The sequence below is a fragment of the Ranitomeya variabilis genome, chromosome 3 (assembly GCF_051348905.1).
Source record: "Ranitomeya variabilis isolate aRanVar5 chromosome 3, aRanVar5.hap1, whole genome shotgun sequence".
NCBI classification, from domain to species: Eukaryota; Metazoa; Chordata; class Amphibia; order Anura; family Dendrobatidae; genus Ranitomeya; species Ranitomeya variabilis.
Window position 1 is genome coordinate 639754627 of NC_135234.1, and position 25374 is coordinate 639780000.

At 44.0% G+C, this 25374-nt stretch overlaps 1 protein-coding gene across 1 annotated transcript in view; it reads right to left on the reverse strand.

Annotated features, from left to right (window-relative positions):
• GLS2 (glutaminase 2) overlaps positions 1–25374 on the reverse strand; it is a 132519-nt gene that overhangs the window by 12092 nt on the left and 95053 nt on the right. The window contains exons 10-11 of the mRNA XM_077297610.1: positions 8956–9022; positions 8450–8500 (exon numbers count right to left, since the gene is read on the reverse strand). Of these exons, the coding sequence (XP_077153725.1) occupies positions 8450–8500; positions 8956–9022 (118 nt within the window). The remainder of the gene's footprint in view (positions 1–8449; positions 8501–8955; positions 9023–25374) is intronic.

A 25374-nucleotide genomic window follows, 5' to 3' on the forward strand; every position in this document is an offset into this window, starting at 1 on the left:
TTAGGGGTCCAGCCCCTGGCGTCGCTGTATGGCAGCCGGACACGAGCAGCGCACAGATCGGATACTGCAGCTCCGTTTGTTGGGTGCTGCAGATCTGCTACTATTCTCTGCAGTAGAACTGATCATATACTGAGGACCTATGCTAAGGAGACACTATCAATAGAAGAATAGTGGAAAACTCCCTTAACCCATTAATGACTCACCCATTTTGAGCCTTTAGAACATAGGGTTTTTTGGGGTTTTTTTCATTGACGTATTCGAGGAACCACAATATTTCATTTTTTTTGGCAACGTAGCTGTACAAGGGCTTGTTTTTTGCAGATTGAGTTGTATTTGTCCATGACACCATTTGGGGGAACATGTAAATTACCACCTTACTCTAATAACTGTGGTGAAAAAAAGCAAATCTGTGTTGTTGTTTTTTTTAGTTATTTATTACTATATTTATTACATAACAAGCCCTTTTTATTGTCTTTTTTAAAATTGCATATTCCAAAAAAAAAAAACAATTTTAGAACTGCAGAGGTGATATGCTAATTAGTGGGTGGTTAATCGCAGGGTTATTATTTTTCCCAGATTAGACCTCCCACTAATCATGTTCTCCTCTAGGTGTGTGTAACATGATTTGCAAGAATGGCGTCCCCACTTGCTCTTTGCAGATCTCTGCCTCCCTGATACTGCGCAGGCTCTCGCGGTTAGATGTGTCCTACGCCACCGCTGCCACCCTCAGCCTGCGCAGGGCGCCAATCAAGACCTGCTCCGCATTGCCAGGGAGGCAGCGGTGACACAGGACTCAGTCTGCAGCCTTGATAACATCACAGTCCATACACCCGGCTTAGTGCTCATTGTCAGGGAGGCAGAGATCTGGAAAATGCCGGCTGTGACGCCACTCTTGCAAATTATGTTACTCACGCCAATAGGCCATTATAACTCGATTAGGGGGATGACGGGTCTGGGGAAAACAATGCCCCCATAACAAGTCACACACTAATAAGCATATTGCCATTGCAGTTATAAAATTTGTACAAATTTCAATTATTTATGATTTACCTTGTAGCAATTTCTATAACTATAAAAGGGCTTGTTAGGAAGGTTATAAAGATAGTAATACCTTTATGGTATTGTTATGGGGGTCCTGGGGGAGCCGTCAGCTTACCTTCAATTTTGCCCTATTTACATTCTGCACTAAAAAGTGCTCTCTTAATTCTGTAGTTCAGTCCCTTACAGTGATCCCAAAGTTATGTTGTAGTTATGTTGTCTTATTTACGCTTTATGACTTCTGTACAATAAATACAGTTCGGAAAAAAAAATCATTTGTATTCAGGTCGTCATATTCTCAAAGTTCCAAGTTCTACAATTTTCTGCCAATGAAGCGGAATTAGGGTTTATTTTTTTCCGTCACAAGATGTACTCTCCGTTGGTAACGTTTTCTGGTACATGCAACTTTGTGATCACTTTATACTTTTTGGGAGATAAAATGCACCAAATAAAAAGTCATTCTAGATTATATTTTTTAAATTCTGTCCCTTACCATAATTAATGGCATCAATTTAAATTAAGGGTTGATGCAATTACACTGATATCCAATTAATATCACTTTTTATGTTTTGCTACTTCTGCAGAAGAAAATCACTTTTTAAGTTTTTGATCACCTTTTACTTAATTTTTTTGGTGAGCCAGGAAGAGCAAAAACAGCAATCTGTTGTGAATTAGATTTTTTGGCTCCCTCTTGTGGTTACTAGTGATATGACTCTGGGATTTTCTTCACTCAGTTAGCACCCACCTGGGTCGTTAGTCCAGGGGTGTTGCTATATAAACCTTCTGGATCCTTAGTCCAGTGCCTGGCATCGTTGTAATCAGATCTTTTCTGTTTGCTCCTATCTGCTGGTCCTGGTTCGTGCAAAATTAAGCTAAGTCCTGCTTCTTTGTTTTTTGGATTATTTGCTTGCTCTCATTTTTGTCCAGCTTGTACTAAATGTGATTCCTGACCTTGCTGGAAGCTCTAGGGGGCTGGTGTTCTCCCCCCGGGCCGTTAGACGGTTCGGGGGTTCTTGAATTTCCAGCGTGGATATTTTTGATAGGGTTTTTGCTGACCATATAAGTTATCTTACTATATTCTGCTATTAGCTAGTGGGCCTCTCTTTGCTAAATACCTAGCTCATTCTTACGTTTGTCTTTTCCTCTTACCTCACCGTTATTATTTGTTGGGGGCTTGTATCCAACTTTTGGGGTCTTTTCTCTGGAGGCAAGAAAGGTCTTTCTTTTCCCTTCTAGGGCTAGTTAGTTCTCCGGCTGGCGCGAGACGTCTAGGATCAACGTAGGCACGTTCCCCGGCTGCTGTTATTTGTGGTGCTAGGATTAGATATATGGTCAGCCCAGTTACCACTGCCCTATGAGCTGGTTTTTGTGTTTGTAGACTTAGTAAATATTTCTTAGACCCTCTGCCATTGGGGTCATAACAGTATGCCAGGCCAACATTGAATGTTTAATGCATTGCAGAAGTGGGATAATAAGAAAGGAAATTCTGAGTTTTTGGTTTTTTTTCCTCTCTTTCTCCCCTTTACCTTTCAGTGGCTTGTGCTTGCTGCAGACATGAATGTCCAGACCTTGATTACAAGTGTAAACCAGCTTGCTGCTCGTGTGCAGGGCATACAAGATTTTGTTACCAGTAGCCCTATGTCTGAACCTAAAATACCTATTCCTGAACTGTTTTCTGGAGACCGATTTAGGTTTAGGAATTTCAAGAATAATTGTAAATTGTTTCTTTCTCTGAGACCCCGTTCATCTGGAGATTCTGCTCAGCAAGTTAAAATTGTTATTTCTTTTTTACGGGGCGACCCTCAGGATTGGGCTTTCTCGCTAGCGCCAGGAGATCCGGCATTGGCAAATATTGATGCGTTTTTTCTGGCGCTCGGATTGCTTTACGAGGAACCCAATCTTGAAGTTCAGGCAGAAAAAGCTTTGCTGGCTATTTCTCAGGGCCAGGATGAAGCTGAAGTGTATTGCCAAAAATTTCGGAAATGGTCCGTGCTTACTCAGTGGAATGAGTGTGCTCTGGCCGCAAATTTCAGAAATGGCCTTTCTGAAGCCATTAAGAATGTGATGGTGGGTTTCCCCATTCCTACAAGTCTGAATGATTCCATGGCCCTGGCTATTCAAATTGACCGGCGTTTGCGGGAGCGTAAAACCGCTAATCCTCTGGTGGTGCTGTCTGAACAAACACCTGATTTAATGCAATGTGATAGAATTCAGACTAGAAATGAGCGGAAAAATCATAGACGTCAGAATGGGTTGTGTTTTTACTGTGGTGATTCTACACATGTTATATCAGCATGCTCTAAACGCCTAACAAGGGTTGTTAGTCCTGTCGCCATTGGTAATTTGCAACCTAAATTTATTTTGTCTGTGACTCTAATTTGCTCATTGTCTTCTTACCCTGTTATGGCGTTTGTGGATTCAGGTGCTGCCCTGAGTCTTATGGATCTGTCATTTGCCAAGCGCTGTGGTTTTGTTCTTGAACCGTTGGTAAATCCTATTCCTCTTAGAGGTATTGATGCTACGCCATTGGCGGAAAATAAACCGCAGTTTTGGACGCAAGTAACCATGTGCATGACTCCTGAACATCGGGAGGTGATTCGTTTTCTTGTTCTACATAAAATGCATGATTTGGTCGTTTTGGGTCTGCCATGGTTACAGACCCACAATCCAGTCTTGGATTGGAAGGCAATGTCTGTGTCAAGTTGGGGCTGTCAGGGAATTCATGCTGATTCCCCGCCGGTGTCTATTGCTTCCTCTGCTCCTTCGGAGGTTCCTGAGTATTTGTCTGATTATCAGGATGTGTTCAGCGAGTCCAGATCCAGTGCTCTGCCTCCTCATAGGGACTGTGACTGCGCCATAGATTTGATTCCAGGTAGTAAATTTCCTAAGGGAAGATTATTTAATCTGTCTGTACCTGAGCATGCCGCAATGCGTTCGTATATCAAGGAGTCTCTGGAGAAGGGGCATATCCGTCCATCCTCTTCCCCTCTTGGTGCGGGATTCTTTTTTGTGGCCAAGAAGGACGGATCTTTGAGACCTTGTATTGACTATCGGCTTCTGAATAAAATCACTGTTAAATTTCAGTATCCTTTGCCTCTGTTGTCGGACTTGTTTGCCCGGATTAAAGGTGCCAAGTGGTTCACCAAGATAGATCTTCGTGGTGCGTACAACCTTGTGCGCATTAAGCAAGGAGATGAATGGAAGACTGCATTTAATACGCCCGAAGGTCATTTTGAGTACTTGGTGATGCCTTTTGGGCTCTCTAATGCTCCCTCAGTGTTTCAGTCCTTTATGCATGATATTTTCCGGAAGTATCTGGATAAATTTATGATTGTTTATCTGGATGATATTCTGGTTTTCTCTGAAGATTGGGACTCACATGTGGAGCAGGTCAGGATGGTGTTTCAGGTTTTGCGTGAGAATGCTTTGTTTGTTAAGTGTCTCTTTGGAGTACAGAAGGTTCCCTTTTTGGGGTTTATTTTTTCCCCTTCTGCTGTGGAGATGGACCCAGTCAAGGTCCGAGCTATTCATGAGTGGACTCAACCCAGGTCAGTTAAGAGTCTTCAGAAGTTCTTGGGTTTTGCTAACTTCTACCGTCGTTTTATCGCTAATTTTTCTAGCGTTGTTAAACCTTTGACGGATATGACCAAGAAGGGTTCTGATGTGGCTAACTGGGCTCCTGCAGCCGTGGAGGCGTTCCAAGAGTTGAAACGCCGGTTTACTTCGGCGCCTGTTTTGTGCCAGCCTGATGTCTCACTTCCCTTTCAGGTCGAAGTGGATGCTTCTGAGATTGGGGCAGGGGCCGTTTTGTCACAGAGAGGCCCTGGTTGCTCGGTAATGAGACCATGTGCTTTCTTCTCTAGGAAGTTTTCGCCTGCTGAGCGGAATTATGATGTTGGCAATCGGGAGTTGCTGGCCATGAAGTGGGCATTTGAGGAGTGGCGTCATTGGCTCGAGGGTGCTAAGCATCATGTGGTGGTCTTGACTGATCACAAAAATCTGATGTATCTCGAGTCTGCTAAACGCCTGAATCCTAGACAGGCCCGCTGGTCATTGTTTTTCTCCCGTTTTGACTTTGTGGTCTCGTATTTACCAGGTTCAAAGAATGTGAAGGCTGATGCTCTTTCAAGGAGCTTTGTGCCTGACTCTCCTGGAGTCGCAGAACCGGTTGGTATTCTTAAAGAGGGAGTTATCTTGTCAGCCATTTCTCCTGATTTGCGACGCGTGTTGCAGAGATTTCAGGCTGGTAGACCTGACTCTTGTCCACCTGACAGACTGTTTGTTCCTGATAAGTGGACCAGCAGAGTCATTTCCGAGGTTCATTCCTCGGTGTTGGCAGGTCATCCGGGAATTTTTGGCACCAGAGATCTGGTGGCTAGGTCCTTTTGGTGGCCTTCCTTGTCACGGGATGTGCGGTCATTTGTGCAGTCCTGTGGGACTTGTGCTCGAGCTAAGCCTTGCTGTTCTCGTGCCAGCGGGTTGCTCTTGCCCTTGCCTGTCCCGAAGAGGCCTTGGACACACATTTCCATGGATTTCATTTCTGATCTCCCGGTGTCTCAGGGTATGTCTGTCATCTGGGTGGTATGTGATCGCTTTTCGAAAATGGTCCATTTGGTGCCTTTGCCTAAGCTGCCTTCCTCTTCTGATCTGGTTCCTGTGTTCTTTCAGAATGTGGTTCGTTTACACGGCATTCCTGAGAATATTGTGTCTGACAGAGGATCCCAGTTTGTTTCCAGGTTCTGGCGATCCTTTTGTGCTAGGATGGGCATTGATTTGTCGTTCTCGTCTGCCTTTCATCCTCAGACTAATGGACAAACGGAGCGAACTAATCAGACTCTGGAGGCTTATTTGAGGTGTTTTGTTTTGGCAGATCAGGATGATTGGGTGACCTTCTTGCCGTTGGCTGAGTTTGCCCTTAATAATCGGGCTAGTTCCGCTACTTTGGTTTCGCCATTTTTCTGCAACTCTGGTTTCCATCCTCGTTTTTCCTCGGGACATGTGGAGCCTTCTGACTGTCCTGGGGTGGATTCTGTGGTGGATAGGTTGCAGCCGATCTGGAATCATGTGGTGGACAACTTAAAATTGTCACAGGAGAAGGCTCAGCGTTTTGCCAACCGCCGCCGCGGTGTGGGTCCCCGACTTCGTGTTGGGGATTTGGTGTGGCTGTCTTCTCGATTTGTTCCTATGAAGGTCTCCTCTCCTAAATTTAAGCATCGCTTCATCGGTCCTTACAAGATATTGGAAATCCTTAATCCAGTGTCCTTTCGCTTGGATCTTCCGGTGTCGTTTGCCATTCACAACATGTTCCATAGGTATTTGTTGCGACGCTACGTTGTGCCTGTGGTTCCTTCTGCTGAGCCTCCTGCTCCCGTGTTGGTTGAGGGCGAGTTGGAGTACGTGGTGGAGAAGATCTTGGATTCTCGTCTCTCCAGACGGAGGCTTCAGTATCTGGTCAAGTGGAAGGGCTACGGTCAGGAGGATAATTCCTGGGTGGTTGCCTCTGATGTGCATGCGGCCGATTTAGTTCGCGCCTTTCACGCTGCTCATCCTGATCGCCCTGGTGGTCTTGGTGAGGGTTCGGTGACCCCTCCTTAAGGGGGGGGTACTGTTGTGAATTAGACTTTTTGGCTCCCTCGTGTGGTTACTAGTGATATGACTCTGGGATTTTCTTCCCTCAGTTTGCACCCACCTGGGTCGTTAGTCCAGGGGTGTTGCTATATAAACCTTCTGGATCCTTAGTCCAGTGCCTGGCATCGTTGTAATCAGATCTTTTCTGTTTGCTCCTATCTGCTGGTCCTGGTTCGTGCAAAATTAAGCTAAGTCCTGCTTCTTTGTTTTTTGGGTTATTTGCTTGCTCTCATTTTTGTCCAGCTTGTACTAAATGTGATTCCTGACCTTGCTGGAAGCTCTAGGGGGCTGGTGTTCTCCCCCCGGGCCGTTAGACGGTTCGGGGGTTCTTGAATTTCCAGCGTGGATATTTTTGATAGGGTTTTTGCTGACCATATAAGTTATCTTACTATATTCTGCTATTAGCTAGTGGGCCTCTCTTTGCTAAATACCTAGCTCATTCTTACGTTTGTCTTTTCCTCTTACCTCACCGTTATTATTTGTTGGGGGCTTGTATCCAACTTTTGGGGTCTTTTCTCTGGAGGCAAGAAAGGTCTTTCTTTTCCCTTCTAGGGCTAGTTAGTTCTCCGGCTGGCGCGAGACGTCTAGAATCAACGTAGGCACGTTCCCCGGCTGCTGTTATTTGTGGTGCTAGGATTAGATATATGGTCAGCCCAGTTACCACTGCCCTATGAGCTGGTTTTTGTGTTTGCAGACTTAGTAAATATTTCTTAGACCCTCTGCCATTGGGGTCATAACAGCAATCCTGATATATTTCTATTTTTTTTTCTTGTGTTCAGCTTGCAGGTTGAATAATGATATAGTGTTCTAGGATGCATCATCTATACCAAATATGTATAATGTTTAAGATTCACTTATTTTTTCTAGATTAAACAGTTTTTTTCATTGGGAAAGCTGGCATTTGGGGGAGGGCGTTTTTGTTTTTATTTTTTTATTAAAAACTTGAAAACTTTTTTCACATTTTTTTTTCACAAAATGTATAATTTCCCCCAAATGGACTAGAACATGCAATTCTTTGATGACATTGGTAATACCCTGAACTACATTTTTAGTGCAGTGCATTGTATAGCCTGTGAGTGTTTGACTGACAGGAAGCCTATTACACATCAAATAATAAGACTATTACATTTTGCCTCTGTGGTTGCAGGTTATGGTAAACCAGGAGGCCATTATCAGGCCTACGGTTTCCATCGAAACCCATTGGCTCCCCGTGATTGCACTGTAGGGATTGTAATATGTCAGAATACCAATCCTAGTATTGAGCGCAGGAGCCCAGCTGTTTATATTAGCCACGCTCCTCATCATATTGGTACAGAAGCTGTACCAGGCGGTCAACACTAACTGATGTGCTCATGATGGCTATATCCATCATATACTGTTAATGGATTAAGACAGGGCTAAAGAGTCGCAAGCCTGCAGGCCAGTTATGGCCCTCGATGACCTTTTATTCGGCCCATGGGCAGATTCCTGAGCACCGCGGTGCTTGGGCCAGCAGCTGTATTTTGATGGCCGCCTTCCCATTAATTTCTTCTTGCTCTATGAGCACACACACACAGTGTCAGCATCAGGGCATACTTTGTGGGCGGAGTTAGGGAACAATTTGTACGGCCCCCGAAGGATGATATAAATATCTAAATGGCCCTTTGCAGAAAAAAGATTCCCCACCTCTGGATTAAGGGATCATGTTTAATGTGATGAACAAAGATTTGCAATAATTTACACCAAAGCCAGTTTGTGAATGGTGCCAAGCGCTAGACTAATGATGAAGACGACATTTTCTTACCTGGAAATAAAGGTCTAAAGCAGATACCATGTCAGCTCCCTCTGGAAAACACTAGAAAAGAAGAAATCCAATAAGTAATTTTAAAAGTTATAAGGAAGTACAAGTGTGTAGATATAGAATTAAACATTTTATGACATCAGTTTTTGAATAGTGATGAGCGAACATGCACGGATAAGGTGTTAACCGAGATTGCTCGGATGATGAACGAGTGTCTCCGGCGTGCTCGAATAATATGTTCGGTTAGCACACGACCATGCTTGGATAACACTATCCTAGCACATTTGCTCATCACTATTTTTAAACCCTTTAAGTTTTCCCTTTGTGCATTCAGGGTCAATCACTGGGATCTAGCCTGATGCCCTCACTTTAGATCAACGCGAACACAGTTTTCACAAATCATAAAGTAAAATCAATGTTAGAAAATATCCAATTTCCTGATGGAGTGGATACGTTTTAGTTGCTGATTCCTATTACGAGTACACTAAGCCTGGGGTGAGAATTTTTACCTTTTTCTCTTTGAGGTAATATCCAATAGCATAGTTCCGATCACCAGTCTCCTTTTCCGATTGAAAACTGTAGAATATGGAATACAAATTGGGTTAACAAAAACATTTGGAAGCAATTTACGTTTCTCATGTGATGCAGTGAAAAAGGTTTCAGCTTGTGAGACGAAATGTAATCTAATATATTAGGTGAGTAAAGTGATGTACACTGAATGCTGTTGGCTGTGGTGCATCTGTATGGATTTAATGCAATCTGCCTGAAATTGACTTGGTCGTGCATTTTACGACATCATGCTATTAAACCAGTGCTTCTCAAACTTTGAACTAGGTCTTACTAGTAGAGCACCCACTAGTTGCTGAATAGAAAATTAAGGAGGCATAATTTAAAGAAGTGATTAAAAATTCAGCAATATTTTTAAGTTTGGCATGGCCTTTGACCACAATTGGTGGCTCATGCATCCTCATGGTCTATCTGGTTAAAACCCAATACAAAAAGTTTCAGTAGCCCTGTGCCATGTAAATGTATTATTGCTAAAGGTGAGCAGATCTTTTGAAGTTCGAGTTCTTCGGCTTCACTGAAATTTCTCCAGAAATTTGATTTGCGGTGAACAAATTTGCGAGGATTTAAATACTGGAAAGGTGAAGGGAGAGAATGTATATTTCACTTACACAGTAGAATCTGAAGATGGAAACCAACTGCCATACAAACTGCCCGTTCTGTGCTCGACTGCGCTCCACTGATAACTGCTGATCTCTGATGACCCAAGTACTGACCATCAATGAACAAGGTATGAAAATGTGAGTATGACAAATTTGGACAATAATACGATATTAGGCTGTGCTGCTGTGATAAAGAATCCTTAGGACTTAGGATGAGTTCAATGGCGTTTATTTCCATAAAATGTTTCAATGCTAGACTAGCATCTTTTTTAAGTAGAAAAAACAATTACATCTTTTTCTACCAATGTGCAAGGTATGTGTCATAGTTCAGTTTGGGAATGTGATCCTGTGACCTGCTGCTGCTTGGTCAGTTCCTTTTTCTGCTTTCTTCCCTGTTCAAATATTGATGTTTTCTATTGTCTTTGTTTTCCTTTCTTGGTTTGCTCCAGGTGTTTCTTATTTTCCTGTCTTGCTTAGCCCTAAGCATGTTCTGGGTGGGGTTATATATGCTCACCCTTCACCACACTTCCTTGCTGGCTATACCTCTTGGTCGGTGTGGGTTCAGAAGTTTCAGCTTTTCAGCTAAGGGGCTTACCATGCTTGGTAAACTTTGGTTGTATTCTTGCAGTGAATCTGTTTGCTTTCCATCCCAGCACATTTCTCTTTTACCACTGTTAGGTTTCTGGGAGGTTATAATTGTTCCTTTTATTTTTGGTTCTCCTCAGCTTTCCCTCTCTACCCTATATGAATGTGTTTTAGTTTCTTATCCTGGGTTTTCATATCTTTCTTCACACTTTCCTTTCCCCTTGTTGGTAGTGTGTTGTGGCCTCCCCTCTGTTCCTCAGGAGGTATGAGAAACCCCTCAATGGCATTACAGGGAGTTAGGTCCAAGGTGATGTTTTTAGTGATGCGGCTAGGGCCTTTCTAGTCTGTACAGGGACCAGCCAGGTGTAGGTGCGGAGTTATTAACAGTATGTCATAGTTGCAGGGCATTGTGGGAACTCATGGTGAATACACAATTGCTTCAGCTGCGTGCGGAATTTTTTTTTGTGAAATGTAAATCGAATTTCAAAGTTTTTTAATTCACGTTGAACCACTGTGTTCAGGAAATTGACTCTACTCCATCCTTTGCAAATTGATCCGCTCATCTCAAATTATTACACATAATGAAATATCCAAAGGTTTTTTTACGCCATATGAAGGCAAGAAGAGGAAACATATAAAAGGATTAATTTGCTTTTTCACTTAATTGTGTTGTTCTTACAAATTGCAAGGGAGAGATTCTTAGTATTGAGACATCCTCATATGAAAGTGAGAAATGATCTTCTAGAGAGATGATTCTCTCAAAGAGGAAGTCAAGTATACACAGAAAGATCTGGTCTATCTTAGGCTATGTTCACACGTTGCCATTTTTAATGCAAATTTTAAGATGCATTTTACAGTACCAGCAAAAGTTATGAGATTTCTGAAATCTCATGCACACACAATGGTTTTTTTTTGCCTGACTGATTTGGATAACTGCTGAGTTTTTGCAAACTGCAGTACGTCACTTTTTCCAGTGTGTTTTCACGCACAGAAAGTAAGTGAAAAAACGCAGAGAACACACAAAAAAAGTAAGTACATGTTTTGCTATGTTTTTGGTACAAGGAAGTTGCATCATGATTTTTAGGGGGGCACTAAACTTTATCAGCATTCACAAGAAACAACAAAAACACAACAAAAAACGCAGCAAAAAAAAAGCAACAAAAAAACTGATTTTTGTAACAGCGTCTTTACTTCCAAGAGAGCAGGGTTTGCCTGCAGAAGGAAAAACAGCAAAAATGCAATGTGTGAACATAGCCGAGGTGCTCTTCTTAAATTGGTGTTGTTTTGGTAAGGTTTTATTATATATCCATTTATAATCACATAGTATCTCAGGCCTCTTTCACACTTCCGTCTTTTCAGATCCGTTGCAATGCGTCATTTTGGGAAAAAACGGATTCTGCAAATGTGCCCGCAGGATCCGTTTTTTTTACCATAGACTTGTATTAGCGACGGATCGCGACGAAAGGCCACACGTTGCATCCGTCGTGCTACGGATCCATCGTGTTTTGGCGGACCGTCGTCTGGAAAAAAATTTCAATGTAAAGTTTTTTGTCTGCGTCGGGAAAACATGTCGCGACGGATCCTGTAGCATACGTCGTTGACTAGAATGGAAGCCTATGAACACAGGATCCGTCGTTACACTGAGCATGCTCAGAATCAAGAATTTGTAGCCAATTGGCCAGACAGCCCCCAAATCTATATAAACCTGGCCTTGGGCGTCACCCCCAAATGTGCCAGCAAGACTCCTGTCAGCCTGAAGACAGCCAGCCAGTCAATATATATTGGTCCGCTCTTCTAAGCTGTCTGCATGGACATGTAAGTCATAGAAAGTTGAATAAAATAATACCTTGATATAATCCATGTTTTTCTTATTATCTTAAGATCTATGGGCCGGACACTGATCTGCATGTAAATCTGTCTCCAGAGCTGGTTTTAAATGAAAGGGGAGTTACCAGTATGATGTGTAATGGATGATACTTTGCTCTCATAATCACACGTAGTGATGGGCAGTCCAGCTCTTTTTGCGACATGTGCCCCTAACAGCCGCGGATGGAATCGCGATCCACCAACGGCTGATAACCTGTTAAATGCTGCTGTCAATCTCTGATTGACACATGATGGCAGGTCGCTGATGGGTCGGCATGACAGCCAGAGGTCTCCAGCAGACTTCTATGGTTGTCATTGCCGGATGGCTATGATTACCGCCTGATGGTCAGCAGGAAGTGAGCATATCTGCTACACACAGGCGATCTGATCATTGCCTGTATGTAGCAGAGCCAATCAAAGTATTGCAGTTTCTAGTCTCCCATGGAGACAATTGAAGCATGCAAAAACTTAAAAAAAAGTTTTAACAAAATACACATATTTGGTATCACCGCTTTCAGAATCACCCGATCTATAAACCTATAAACAGAATTATTCAGATTGGTAAACGGTGTAGCGAAAAAAAGTAAAAACGCCAGAATTACATTTTTTGGTCACTGCAACATTGCATTAAAATGCAATAACAGCGATCAAAAGATCATATCCACACCAAAATGGTATAATTACAAACATTAGCTCAACATGCAAACAATAAGCCCTCACCCAGCCCCAGATCACGAAAAATGGAGACACTACGTGTTAGGGCTGGCGGAATGCACCAAATAATTATAAAGATTGAATAAGGTGCGTTCGCAGCCCGGGGTCCACCGTGCAGAGATGATACCTGCTGCTAGGTAATGGCAGACAGTAAATGGCGGTATAATGAAAACACACGGGTTAGCTACACTCGGTATGAATGAAGCGAACCCTGTTGTGTCACAGGGCCGCAATACCGCAGAGGAAACGCAAGTATACAGGTCCTTCTCAAAAAATTAGCATATAGTGTTAAATTTCATTATTTACCATAATGTAATGATTACAATTAAACTTTCATATATTATAGATTCATTATCCACCAACTGAAATTTGTCAGGTCTTTTATTGTTTTAATACTGATGATTTTGGCATACAACTCCTGATAACCCAAAAAACCTGTCTCAATAAATTAGCATATCAAGAAAAGGTTCTCTAAACGACCTATTACCCTAATCTTATGAATCAACTAATTAACTCTAAACACATGCAAAAGATACCTGAGGCTTTTAAAAACTCCCTGCCTGGTTCATTACTCAAAACCCCCATCATGGGTAAGACTAGCGACCTGACAGATGTCAAGAAGGCCATCATTGACACCCTCAAGCAAGAGGGTAAGACCCAGAAAGAAATTTCTCAACAAATAGGCTGTTCCCAGAGTGCTGTATCAAGGCACCTCAATGGTAAGTCTGTTGGAAGGAAACAATGTGGCAGAAAACGCTGTACAACGAGAAGAGGTGACCGGAACCTGAGGAAGCAGTGGACTGAGTCTGGTGTGGAAACATCCAGAGCCACCGTGCACAGGCGTGTGCAGGAAATGGGCTACAGGTGCCGCATTCCCCAGGTAAAGCCACTTTTGAACCATAAACAGCGGCAGAAGCGCCTGACCTGGGCTACAGAGAAGCAGCACTGGACTGTTGCTAAGTGGTCCCAAGTACTTTTTTCTGATGAAAGCAAATTTTGCATGTCATTCGGAAATCAAGGTGCCAGAGTCTGGAGGAAGACTGGGGAGAAGGAAATGCCAAAATGCCTGAAGTCCAGTGTCAAGTACCCACAGTCAGTGATGGTGTGGGGTGCCAGGTCAGCTGCTGGTGTTGGTCCACTGTGTTTCATCAAGGGCAGGGTCAATGCAGCTAGCTATCAGGAGATTTTGGAGCACTTCATGCTTCCATCGGCTGAAATGCTTTATGGAGATGAAGATTTCATTTTTCAGCACGACCTGGCACCTGCTCACAGTGCCAAAACCACTGGTAAATGGTTTACTGACCATGGTATTACTGTGCTCAATTGGCCTGCCAACTCTCCTGACCTGAACCCCATAGAGAATCTGTGGGATATTGTGAAGAGAAAGTTAAGAGACGCAAGACCCAACACTCTGGATGAGCTTAAGGCCGCTATTGAAGCATCCTGGACCTCCATAACATCTCAGCAGTGTCACAGGCTGATTGCCTCCATGCCACGCCGCATTGAAGCAGTCATTTCTGCCAAAGGATTCCCGACCAAGTATTGAGTGCATAACTGAACATTATTATTTGATGGGTTTTTTGTTTGTTATTAAAAAACACTTTTATTTGATTGGCCGGGTGAAATATGCTAATTTATTGAGACAGGTTTTTTGGGTTATCAGGAGTTGTATGCCAAAATCATCAGTATAAAACAATAAAAGACCTGACAAATTTCAGTTGGTGGATAATGAATCTATAATATATGAAAGTTTAATTGTAATCATTACATTATAGTAAATAATGAAATTTAACACTATATGCTAATTTTTTGAGAAGGACCTGTAGAGTCACAGAACTCTGCCACAAGACGTGGGGTTAGAGTCCCTCTAGACCACTTGCGTTCAGCACCGCAGCTGCGGTGCCAGGGAAAATAAACACAAATAGATTTAGCGCAGATACCACTAACCGCCCTAATTAGGGACAGGTAAGCGCACTGGTTGCGCACGGTGCCGCACTGGCTAATGCTGCATATAGACACTATTAGATTGTGCCAGGTGCTGGATGGCAGTAACTGGCGCTAGACAGCACAAACATTCGCGAGCATTCATCAACACTAGGGATGGGTATGATTCGGAACTTTCACCAGAATAGGCATACTGTACATACACACACACACAATAACTGATTTATACTAGCGCATGGCCATGCGAACCTTTTATAGCGGAAGATCTCCAGGACCTTCTTAGTGGTCTAATAGGAGCTGCTACAGGACCTGAGCATGTGACCCCCGACCTCCAATGAGAGGTCGTCCCTTGGGTATGCTCAGAAGAAGAAAAGCAGGACTTAGTCCCAGGAGAACCTGCTTGCCGCTGATCAGTACTGGTTATGATGGCTGAGCCTGGAAAGACAGGAGTAACCAGCTGCGCAGTATCAGCTTGAGCCAGATGCTGGGACTGATGTCTCTGCTAAGCAGGCTCCACTGCGGCTGGAGGAGAATGGGAGACCGCAGCAGATATGGTTCGAGATTCCCCCTGTGCAGCGGCAGGAACTCGACACCTAACAATACCCCCACCCCTTGGGCTTCGCTACGCTTGAAGGCAGCAATGAGCTGCAGAGCCCTAATGTGCTCAACAGGCTCCCAGGACCTGTCCTCTGGGCCATGGCCCTTCCAATCCACCAAATAGAATTTTTGCCCCGTACCACCTTACACCCCATGATAGCGTTCACCTCATAATCGTCCATGAATGAACCAGATGTCCCGGCAGATGACTCAGAAAACCGGGACATGTGAACAGGCATTAGGAGGGAGACATGAAAGGTGTCGGTGATACCCAGGCATAGAGGAAGGGCCTGACGGTAGACCACAGGGTTAACCTGTTCTAGAACCTTGATGGGGCCTAAGTAGCAAGGCGCAAACTTAGTGGACTCAACTCGCAGCGTGATGTTACGGACGGAGAGCCATACTAAGTCACCAGGAGCAAAGGTCGGAGCGGGGTGCTGATGTGCATCGGTGGGGACCCTCATTCTCTCCTTGGAGGCCAGGATGGCATCCTGTGTGCGGTCCCAAATGTCACGTGCCTCCACAGCCCTGTTTGCCACCCTGGAGTCAGCGGAAGACACGGGCATGGGCACAGGAATCCGCAGATGCTGGCCGTAGTTAAGGAGGAATGGGGTCTGCCCAGTGGAGTTGGCTACGGCGTAGTTCAGCGCGAACTCCGCCGACGGTAGCAAGGATGCCCAGTCATCCTGCCTGGCTGAAACAAAATGTCGCAGGTATGTGACCAGGGTCTGGTTGGCCCTCTCTACCAACCTATTTGTCTGGGGATGGTATGCTGAAGAGAGATTCAGCTCGATGCTGAGTAGACAACAAAGCTCTCTCCAGAATCGAGACACAAATTGGGGACCCTGGTTACTGACAATTTTGTCTGGCATACCGTGTAGGCAGAAAACATGTTTAATAAACAACGCTGCCAAGGCCCATGCAGAAGGTAGCCATGGAAGAGACACCAAGTGCACCATTTTGGAAAAATGGTCGATGACTACCAAATAATGGAAAAATAGATCAATGGCCACCTTCGTCTGTGCTAAAAACTAAACACATGAGATTTTTAGCACAAGATTTGCAAACGTTGTGAGCCCATTCACCAAAACGTCAAGGTAATCTCAGATCGAATGGGTAACTACACTGACTGCCTGGTGTGAACACTTACCTATGGTATCTGAGCTGACTGCCTAATGTGAACACTTACCTATGGCTAATAACAGAATAAAGCCTACTTATATAGGAGGCTCAGAACCAACTGTGTTGAGATGTAATTAAAACCTGGAGAAGGGCGGGACGTTCAAGTCAGAAAATAGTATATAGTAAAATAGATCTTAGATTACCTTGACGTTTTGGTGAATGGGCTCACAACGTTTGCAAATCTTGTGCTAAAAATCTCATGTGTTTGTTCATAAAGTTCATAAGCCAGTATGCTATTCACATTTCACATATTTCACATTTCCTTAGTTTTTAGCACAGACGAAGGTGGCCATTGATCTATTTTTGTATTTGACTTTTTTTGGCTACAAATTATTTATATATATATATATATTGTTCGGTCAGTTGATCTATTTTACTATATACTATTTTCTGACTTGAACGTCCCGCCCTTCTCCAGGTTTTAATTACATCTCAACACATCTTTTGACTAGCACTTGCTGATTACTGTGATTTTTATTTTTTTTTTACAACAGAGTATTTTTGACCTCACTGTGCTCTTTTGTGTTTTCAAGTTTTCTGGTGGTGTGAACAGGTTCCTACAGACTTGTTCAATGTGCAAGTGGCCCATGTGTTTCTGGTTCTCTAATTGTTCTCTTGTTTCTACAAGACTGGGGAGTCCACCACTCCTCTGTGGGTCATTTGCATTTAAGCTGTTCCATCCTGCATGTCCACATGGATAGTCCTTCTCTGAACCCTGCTTATACAGGTACTATACAGATGATCAGGTTTTAAATATATCAGATAGGGATTTTATACATTAGTTAGGACTGCTCTATAAGGGTATACCTTGACGATTTGGTGGAGCAGCTTAGTATACATTTTTTTGCAAAAAAACGTATCAACTAAATACCCTGTTTTCTTTACATCTTTTGACTAGCACTTGCTGATTACTGTGATTTTTATTTTTTTATTTTTACAACAGAGTATTTTTGACCTCACTGTGCTCTTTTGTGTTTTCAAGTTTTCTGGTGGTGTGAACAGGTTCCTACAGACTTGTTCAATGTGCAAGTGGCCCATGTGTTTCTGGTTCTCTAATTGTTCTCTTGTTTCTACAAGACTGGGGAGTCCACCACTCCTCTGTGGGTCATTTGCATTTAAGCTGTTCCATCCTGCATGTCCACTGTTGTGAATTTGCTTTTTGCTCCCTCTAGTGGTTACTAGTTTTTTGACTCTGGTTTTTCTGTCATTCCTTTTATCCGCACCTGGGTCGTTAGTTAGGGGTGTTGCTATATAAGCTCCCTAGACCTTCAGTTCAATGCCTGGCAACGTAGTTGTCAGAGCTAGTCTGCTGTGCTCTTGTCTACTGATCCTGGTTCCAGTTTTATCAGCTAGGTCTGCCTTTTGCTTTTTGCTATTTGTTTTGGTTTTGTATTTTTGTCCAGCTTGTTCCAAATCTATATCCTGACCTTTGCTGGAGGCTCTGGGGGGCTGGTGTTCTCCCCCCGGGCCGTTGGACGGTTCGGGGGTTCTTGAATTTCCGGTGTGGATTTTGATGGGGTTTTTGTTGACCATATAAGTTGCCTTTCTTTATTCTGCTGTCGGTAGGCGGGCCTCTCTGTGCTGGACCTGGTTCATTTCTGTGTTTGTCGTTTCCTCTTGCCTCGCCGTTGTTATTTGTGGGGGGCTTCTGTCCAGCTTTGGGGTCCCCTTCTCTGGAGGCAAGAGGGGTCTTTTGTTTTCCTCTACTGGGGGTGGCTGGATTCTCCGGCTGGAGCGTGTCGTCTAGAATCAACGTGGGAATGATCCCCGGCTGCTTCTGGTGTTGGCGTTGGGAGTAGATATGTGGTTAGCCCAGTTACCGCTGCCCTATGAGCTGGATTTTTGTATTCTGCAGACTTCCACGTACCTCTGAGACCCTCGCCATTGGGGTCATAACAGTTTGCCAGGCCAGTATTAAATGTTTAATGCGTTGCAGAAGAGGGATTATAAGAAAGAAGATTCTGAGTTTTTTTTTTTTTTCTTTCTTCTTCCCCTTTACCTCAGAGTGGCTATGCTTGCTGCAGACATGAATGTCCAGACCTTGATTACAAGTGTGGACCAGCTGGCTACTCGTGTGCAGGGCATACAAGACTATGTTATCAGAAATCCTAGGTCAGAACCTAAAATACCGATTCCTGAACTGTTTTCCGGAGACAGGTTTAAGTTTAGGAATTTTGTGAATAATTGTAAATTGTTTTTGTCCCTGAGACCCTGTTCATCTGGAGACTCTGCTCAGCAAGTAAAAATAGTTATTTCGTTCTTACGGGGCGACCCTCAGGATTGGGCTTTTTCGCTGGCGCCAGGAGATCCGGCATTGGCTGATATTGATGCGTTTTTTCTGGCGCTCGGTTTACTTTATGAGGAACCCAATCTTGAGATTCAGGCAGAAAAGGCCTTGCTGGCTATGTCTCAGGGGCAGGACGAGGCTGAAGTGTATTGCCAAAAATTTCGGAAATGGTCCGTGCTGACACATTGGAACGAGTGTGCACTGGCCGCTAATTTTAGAAATGGCCTATCTGAAGCCATTAAGAATGTTATGGTGGGTTTTCCCATTCCCACAGGTCTCAATGATACTATGGCACTGGCTATTCAAATTGACCGGCGGTTGCGGGAGCGCAAAACCGCAAATTCCCTCATGGTGTTGTCTGAACAGACACCTAATTCGGTGCAATGTGATAGAAAAACCGCAAATTCCCTCATGGTGTTGTCTGAACAGACACCTGATTTAATGCAATGTGATAGAATCCTGACTAGAAATGAGCGGAAAATTCATAGACGCCGGAATGGCTTGTGCTACTACTGTGGTGATTCTACACATGTTATCTCAGCATGCTCTAAACGTATAGCTAAGGTTGTTAGTCCTGTCACCGTTGGTAATTTGCAACCTAAATTTATTCTGTCTGTAACTTTGATTTGCTCACTGTCGTCTTATCCTGTCATGGCGTTTGTAGATTCAGGTGCTGCCCTGAGTCTTATGGATCTGTCATTTGCTAAGCACTGTGGTTTTACTCTTGAACCATTAGAAAATCCTATTCCTCTTAGGGGTATTGATGCTACGCCATTGGCAGCAAATAAACCGCAGTATTGGACACAGGTTATCATGTGCATGACTCCTGAACACCGCGAGGTGATACGTTTCCTGGTTTTACATAAAATGCATGATTTGGTTGTTTTAGGGCTGCCATGGTTACAGACCCATAATCCAGTCCTGGACTGGAAGGCTATGTCAGTCTCAAGTTGGGGCTGTCGTGGTATTCATGGGGATTCCCTGCCTGTGTCTATTGCTTCTTCTACGCCTTCGGAAGTTCCGGAGTATTTGTCTGATTATCAGGATGTCTTCAGTGAATCTGAGTCCAGTGCACTGCCTCCTCATAGGGACTGTGACTGTGCTATAGATTTGATCCCAGGCAGTAAGTTTCCTAAGGGAAGACTGTTTAATCTGTCGGTACCTGAACATACCGCTATGCGTTCATATATCAAGGAGTCTCTGGAGAAAGGACATATTCGTCCGTCTTCTTCCCCCCTTGGTGCGGGATTCTTTTTTGTGGCAAAAAAGGACGGATCTTTGAGACCTTGTATTGATTATCGGCTTTTAAATAAGATCACTGTCAAATTTCAGTATCCTTTACCGCTGTTGTCTGACTTGTTTGCCCGGATTAAAGGTGCCAAGTGGTTCACCAAGATAGACCTTCGTGGTGCGTACAACCTTGTGCGCATTAAGCAAGGTGATGAATGGAAAACCGCATTCAATACGCCCGAAGGTCATTTTGAGTACTTGGTGATGCCTTTTGGGCTCTCCAATGCGCCTTCAGTTTTTCAGTCCTTTATGCATGACATTTTCCGGAAGTATCTGGATAAATTTTTGATTGTTTATCTGGATGATATTTTGGTTTTTTCTGATGATTGGGATTCGCATGTGGAGCAGGTCAGGTTGGTCTTTAAAATTTTGCGTGAAAATTCTTTGTTTGTCAAGGGCTCAAAGTGTCTCTTTGGTGTACAGAAGGTTCCCTTTTTGGGGTTCATTTTTTCCCCTTCTGCTGTGGAGATGGACCCAGTCAAGGTCCGAGCTATTCTTGATTGGACTCAGCCCTCGTCGGTTAAGAGTCTTCAGAAGTTCTTGGGTTTCGCTAACTTCTACCGTCGTTTTATCGCTAATTTTTCTAGCATTGTGAAACCGTTGACGGATATGACCAAGAAGGGCTCCGATGTAGCTAACTGGGCTCCTGCTGCCGTGGAGGCTTTCCAGGAGTTGAAGCGCCGGTTTACTTCGGCGCCTGTTTTGTGCCAGCCCGATGTCTCACTTCCCTTTCAGGTTGAGGTGGATGCTTCAGAGATTGGAGCAGGGGCCGTTTTGTCGCAGAGAGGCCCTGGTTGCTCTGTTATGAAACCTTGTGCCTTTTTCTCCAGGAAGTTTTCGCCTGCCGAGCGAAATTATGATGTGGGCAATCGGGAGTTGTTGGCCATGAAATGGGCATTTGAGGAGTGGCGTCATTGGCTCGAGGGTGCTAAGCATCGTGTGGTGGTCTTGACTGATCACAAAAATCTGATGTATCTCGAGTCTGCTAAACGCCTTAATCCGAGACAGGCCCGCTGGTCATTGTTTTTCTCCCGCTTTGATTTTGTTGTCTCGTATTTACCAGGTTCAAAGAATGTGAAGGCCGATGCTCTTTCTAGGAGCTTTGTGCCTGATGCTCCTGGAGTCGCTGATCCTGTTGGTATTCTTAAAGATGGAGTTATCTTGTCAGCTATTTCTCCGGATCTGCGACGTGTGTTGCAGAGATTTCAGGCTGATAGGCCTGAGTCTTGTCCACCTGACAGACTGTTTGTCCCGGATAAATGGACCAGCAGAGTCATTTCCGAGGTTCATTCCTCGGTGTTGGCAGGTCACCCGGGAATTTTTGGCACCAGAGATCTGGTGGCCAGGTCCTTTTGGTGGCCTTCCTTGTCAAGGGATGTGCGGTCATTTGTGCAGTCCTGTGGGACTTGTGCTCGAGCTAAGCCTTGCTGTTCTCGTGCCAGCGGTTTGCTCTTGCCCTTGCCTGTCCCGAAGAGACCTTGGACACATATCTCCATGGATTTCATTTCTGATCTTCCGCTATCTCAGGGCATGTCCGTTATCTGGGTGATATGTGATCGCTTCTCCAAGATGGTCCATTTGGTTCCTTTGCCTAAGCTGCCTTCCTCTTCCGATCTGGTTCCTGTGTTTTTCCAGAACGTGGTTCGTTTGCACGGCATCCCTGAGAATATTGTGTCAGACAGAGGATCCCAGTTCGTTTCTAGGTTCTGGCGATCCTTTTGTAGTAGGATGGGCATTGATTTGTCGTTTTCGTCTGCTTTCCATCCTCAGACTAATGGACAGACGGAGCGAACCAATCAGACTTTGGAGGCTTATTTGAGGTGTTTTGTCTCTGCTGATCAGGACGATTGGGTGACATTCTTGCCGTTGGCTGAGTTTGCCCTTAATAATCGGGCTAGTTCCGCCACCTTGGTTTCGCCTTTTTTCTGCAACTCTGGTTTCCATCCTCGCTTTTCTTCGGGTCATGTGGAGCCTTCTGACTGTCCTGGGGTGGATTCTGTGGTAGATAGGTTGCAGCGGATCTGGAATCATGTGGTGGACAACTTGAAGTTGTCACAGGAGAGGGCTCAGCGCTTTGCCAACCGCCGCCGCGGTGTGGGTCCCCGACTACGCGTTGGGGATTTGGTATGGCTTTCTTCCCGCTTTGTTCCTATGAAGGTCTCCTCTCCCAAATTTAAACCTCGTTTTATTGGGCCTTACAAGATATTGGAAATCCTTAATCCTGTATCTTTTCGTCTGGATCTTCCTGTGTCGTTTGCTATTCACAATGTATTTCATAGGTCCTTGTTGCGGCGGTACATTGTGCCTGTAGTTCCTTCTGCTGAGCCTCCTGCTCCGGTGTTGGTTGAGGGCGAGTTGGAGTACGTGGTGGAGAAGATCTTGGATTCTCGCCTCTCCAGGCGGAGGCTTCAGTACCTGGTCAAGTGGAAGGGCTATGGTCAGGAGGATAATTCCTGGGTGGTCGCCTCTGATGTTCATGCGGCCGATTTAGTTCGTGCCTTTCATGCCGCTCATCCTGATCGCCCTGGTGGTCGTGGTGAGGGTTCGGTGACCCCTCACTAAGGGGGGGGTACTGTTGTGAATTTGCTTTTTGCTCCCTCTAGTGGTTACTAGTTTTTTGACTCTGGTTTTTCTGTCATTCCTTTTATCCGCACCTGGGTCGTTAGTTAGGGGTGTTGCTATATAAGCTCCCTAGACCTTCAGTTCAATGCCTGGCAACGTAGTTGTCAGAGCTAGTCTGCTGTGCTCTTGTCTACTGATCCTGGTTCCAGTTTTATCAGCTAGGTCTGCCTTTTGCTTTTTGCTATTTGTTTTGGTTTTGTATTTTTGTCCAGCTTGTTCCAAATCTATATCCTGACCTTTGCTGGAGGCTCTGGGGGGCTGGTGTTCTCCCCCCGGGCCGTTGGACGGTTCGGGGGTTCTTGAATTTCCGGTGTGGATTTTGATGGGGTTTTTGTTGACCATATAAGTTGCCTTTCTTTATTCTGCTGTCGGTAGGCGGGCCTCTCTGTGCTGGACCTGGTTCATTTCTGTGTTTGTCGTTTCCTCTTGCCTCGCCGTTGTTATTTGTGGGGGGCTTCTGTCCAGCTTTGGGGTCCCCTTCTCTGGAGGCAAGAGGGGTCTTTTGTTTTCCTCTACTGGGGGTGGCTGGATTCTCCGGCTGGAGCGTGTCGTCTAGAATCAACGTGGGAATGATCCCCGGCTGCTTCTGGTGTTGGCGTTGGGAGTAGATATGTGGTTAGCCCAGTTACCGCTGCCCTATGAGCTGGATTTTTGTATTCTGCAGACTTCCACGTACCTCTGAGACCCTCGCCATTGGGGTCATAACAGTCCACATGGATAGTCCTTCTCTGAACCCTGCTTATACAGGTACTATAGCTATTTCCTCTTTGGTGATACATTTTATGCGCAACAACGCGGAACAGCAATGGGGGCCAGTATGGCCCCCGCTTATGCTAACCTTGTAATGAGTGTACTGGAGGAGGATCTCGTCTATGTGTCCCACCACTTCCAACATGTGTTGGTGTGGTGGCGATACATAGACGACATCTTCCTCCTATGGACAGGTACAGAGAAAGAACTCAACACGTTCCATGAGTATCTAAATTAAATTGATGAAACAATTAAGTTTACACTAACCTCTTCAAAGTCCAGTATACAATTTTTAGATGTACTGATAAAGCAAGAGAATGGGGAGTTGACAACAACCCTGTTCGTTAAAGAGACAGACAGGAATAACCTCTTGGTATTTGATAGCCAACACCCTCGCAGTATGGTGAGATCAATTCCTCTTAGCCAACTGTTGAGGGTACGTAGAATTGTCAAAAATGAAAATGAGATTGAGGAAGTAATAGATGGCTTAACAAAAAAATTTTTGGAGAGAGGATATCCGAAGGAATTGTTAAATAGAGTAAAAGACAATACCCTAAAAAGAAATAGAAGGGAGTTGCTTAAAAACAGTACAGCAAAAAAAGTGTTAAAAAGAATACCATTTGTCACAACATATACGGAGGAAAGTGGGCTCATTGCTGAGGTGATTAGGAGACATTGGAGTATGCTGGGAAAGTGCCTTCCAAAAATTAAAGAATTTAGAGAACCTCCACTCTTCTCATATCGGAGAAGTAAAAATCTTAAAGACCAGATAGTTAAATCGGATATTGGCCCTCTAAAGGCTGTTGGTCAAACCACAATAACAGGTGCAAAACAGCATGGTAGCTTCCCGTGTCTATCATGCGTGAACTGCAAACATATGATAAAGGGATCTAAGTTTAGCCACCCAGTAACAAATAAACAATATACTATTGAGGAATATGTCACATGTGACTCAGACTATGTCATCTACCTATTGGAATGCCCTTGCAAACTGTGGTATATTGGGGAGACAACGTGTGAGCTTAAAACGCGTATGAATAATCATAGGCATACGATAAGAAAGAAAAGACAGGACTTGCCAGTCTCAAAACACTTCTTGGACTTTAACCACACGGAAAAGGACTTGAAATTTAGAATCATAGACAGAGTCCCTGTCCAAAGGAGAGGGGGGGATAGAGCATACCTATTGAAAAAATTGGAACTGCGTTGGATTTATGAGTTGGACACACTGAAGCCAAGAGGCCTAAATGTAGAGTTTAAAATTCATTAATATGGAAAAAAGTCTTAAAATTATGTGTTCTTCAAATTTGGTGTCTTTACACTGTTGGATATATATGGAATATATGGAATGTGGACTGTTCTATTATTTCATTTTTACTAAGTGTTTTGTTTGTAATTTTAGATACGACTCCATCCTCAACAAAAAGGCCCCTGCCCTACTGATATATGGAAGAAATCCACAGAGGAGGACATAATAAATAAAAAAATAAAAAAAACAAAAAATATGGTATAATTTTTGGTAGTTTATCATATATATAAAAAATGTCTTGGTCTGCTGGCCAGTGAGATTGAAATGAGAATAATATACAAATATGGCGTCAATAAAATAAATTTCATCTAATTTGGTCTAAGGAATACTCATTTTTTAGTTATACACTCATATGGGTCCTGCTGCGGTGGTCATGTGACCTGAGAAGGACATGGATCAGTGCAGAGGCTCATTGGCAGTGGGAGATAGCCGGAATAAGGTATTTTCCTGCTAGCCAAGAGTGAACCATATAAGTAATAAAAATTATTAGACCAATGCTATTAATACCATCATTAACGTACAGGTTGGTACAGTGTGGCAAATATAGTGCCCAGCGCAGAAGCGCTAAATAATAAGCAACATGAAGTGGAATGCCACAACTAAGATGGTGGAGCGG